This window comes from Lepisma saccharinum, chromosome 4 (assembly GCF_977018435.1).
Source record: "Lepisma saccharinum chromosome 4, izLepSacc3.1, whole genome shotgun sequence".
Classification (NCBI taxonomy): domain Eukaryota; kingdom Metazoa; phylum Arthropoda; class Insecta; order Zygentoma; family Lepismatidae; genus Lepisma; species Lepisma saccharinum.
The window spans coordinates 91,802,735-91,805,033 of record NC_139232.1 but is presented as its reverse complement, the minus strand read 5'-3'; the positions used below and the strand labels follow the sequence as shown (position 1 = coordinate 91,805,033).

Here is a 2,299-nt window from a genome sequence, read left to right as displayed (position 1 = left end):
AAATAAATAAGGTGCCTAGTGAAAGCTTTTATTTTCCTCATCATCCTGTATTTAAAGACAGTACGACTTCACCTATTCGTGTAGTTTTTGATGGCAGTTGTAAAACGTCTACAGGTGTTTCTCTTAATGACACTTTAATGATTGGCCCTAAGTTACAAAGTGATATCATTACTGTGATATTACAATTCAGAATGCATCTGACATCTCAAAAATGTATAGACAAGTGAAAATTAATAGAAAGGATACAGACTTTCAGAGAATTGTGTGGAGAGAGGATCCTAGTGAACCATTTCAAGACTTCAGATTATTGACTGTCACTTATGGTACTGCTTGTGCACCATACTTAGCTACGAGGTGTCTGCAACAATTACGTGAAGATGAAGGTGCAAATTTCCCCCTTGCTTCAAATGTGTTACTTAATCATGTGTACATGGACGATTTCTTAAGTGGGAGTGATTCTACGGAGGGTGCTATAGAACTGTACCATCAACTCACCCAACTCCTGCTTAAAGGTGGTTTTGAACTTCGCAAATGGTCCTCAAATGATCCTAAGGTGTTAGACATTATTCCAACCCAATTGCTTGAAAGAAACGTGCCGTTTCAATTTAATGACAGTGACTGTAAGAAAACATTGGGGATTCAGTGGTGTCCTTCCTTGGATCATTTCTCCTTTAATGTAGTGAGTCCAATTGTGCATTCTGCGTTGACCAAGCGACTTCTCCTCTCAGAGATCTCTAAGTTCTTTGATCCTTTGGGCTGGCTATCACCTACCACAGTGAAAGCCAAATTATTGATACAAGAACTGTGGAAATTAGAACTTGACTGGGATGATGAACTTCCAACTAATGTAGTTGATGAGTGGGTTAGTTACTGCAATGATTTACCAAATTTGCAAACTATTAGAATTGAACGTTGCATCATTCCAAAAGACTGTATCGAGCTTCATTTAGTCGGGTTTTGTGATGCATCTGAAGCAGCCTATGCAGCGGTTGTTTACCTTAGGTGTGTGTGTGCTGATGAACAAGTCCAGGTAAAACTTGTTGCCTCAAAAACAAGAGTGGCTCCTCTGAAAAAGATAACACTTCCACGACTGGAACTTTGTCCTGCATTATTGTTGGTTCGCCTCATTACTTATGTGCGAAAAACATTGCCAGTCAACTTCACAACTGTTACCTCCTATTCGGACTCCAAAATAGTTTGAGCTTGGATAGCTTTATGTCCTAGTCGTTGGAAAACTTTTGTGGCGAATCGGGTCTCTAAAATACAAGAGGAAGGTGATATAAAGTGGTGTCATGTCAGCAGTAAAGACAATCCTGCCGACTGTGCTAGTCGTGGGATTCCCCCTTCCAGCTTAGTGACACATTATTTATGGTGGCAAGGGCCTCCATTTTTACATGAGATATAATTGCTTCAAAACAAGTGTGACATACAAGAATGTAATGAAGTGAGTGTAGAACAAAAGCAGTCTGTTGTAAGCCTTGTGTCAACACAAGACAACCCATTATTTGAGAGGTATTCTTCTCTAAATAAACTGCAACGTGTAGTGGCCTGGTGTAAACGGTTCATTTTCAATGCCCGCAAGAAAACTAACAAGCTGCATGGTCCTTTGAGCACTAAAGAGTTGTGCGACACACTCCTGGTGTTAGTGAAAATTGTGCAACAGAGTGAATTTGCCAGTGAAATTAATGCTCTTAACAATGGTTTACCCATATCTTCAGGGAGTACCTTGCATAGTTTAAATCCATTTTTTGATGAACTAGATGTTCTCAGGGTGGGCAGCAGATTGAAACACAGTAACATTCCATACAGTGCCAAATATCCTATTTTGCTGCCTAAAAAGCATAGATTAACAGACTTAATTATTGCATATGATCACATTATTCTTTTGCATGCAGGGCCACAACTGGTTCTTGCAACGCTACGCCAGAAAGTTTCGATAATTCATGGTCGTGACAGAGTGCGTCAATTGTAAAGCTATGTCTTTTGCCATTTAATAATGATTGTGAAAATTGAAAAATTGAACATTTGCATTCAATAATTTCAAATAGTTATAGTGTACAATATGTGTAAAATTGTTTTTCATATTTTTTGTTTGCAGTGTACCATTTAATTTTTTATTTTTGTATTTTTTATTTTTTGAAATTATATATTTCAAGGTGGGCGGTATGTTGGCCCCCACAATGTACTTGGATCCAACATGGCGGCCAAGACATTTTTCTTTATATTTGCCAAGTAACTGTTGGCAACACTTGTCTTCGAGTGCGCAGCAAGTATGGCTGCAAGACGTCGTTTCGTGTCT

The 2,299-nt window shown here is 38.7% G+C and overlaps 1 protein-coding gene across 1 annotated transcript; it reads left to right on the top strand.

Annotated features, from left to right (window-relative positions):
• Window positions 1-211: 211 nt before the first annotated feature.
• Window positions 212-1,201, top strand: LOC145987008 (uncharacterized). Its single transcript, XM_083121470.1, has one exon. The coding sequence runs from the start codon at window positions 212-214 to the stop codon at window positions 1,199-1,201; it is 990 nt and encodes a 329-aa protein (XP_082977596.1).
• The last annotated feature ends 1,098 nt before the right edge of the window (window positions 1,202-2,299 follow it).

Bases quoted from the DNA above. Each gene is read 5' to 3' on its own strand.
- LOC145987008 (XM_083121470.1), top strand. From the start codon at position 212: ATGTATAGACAAGTGAAAATTAATAGAAAGGATACAGACTTTCAGAGA.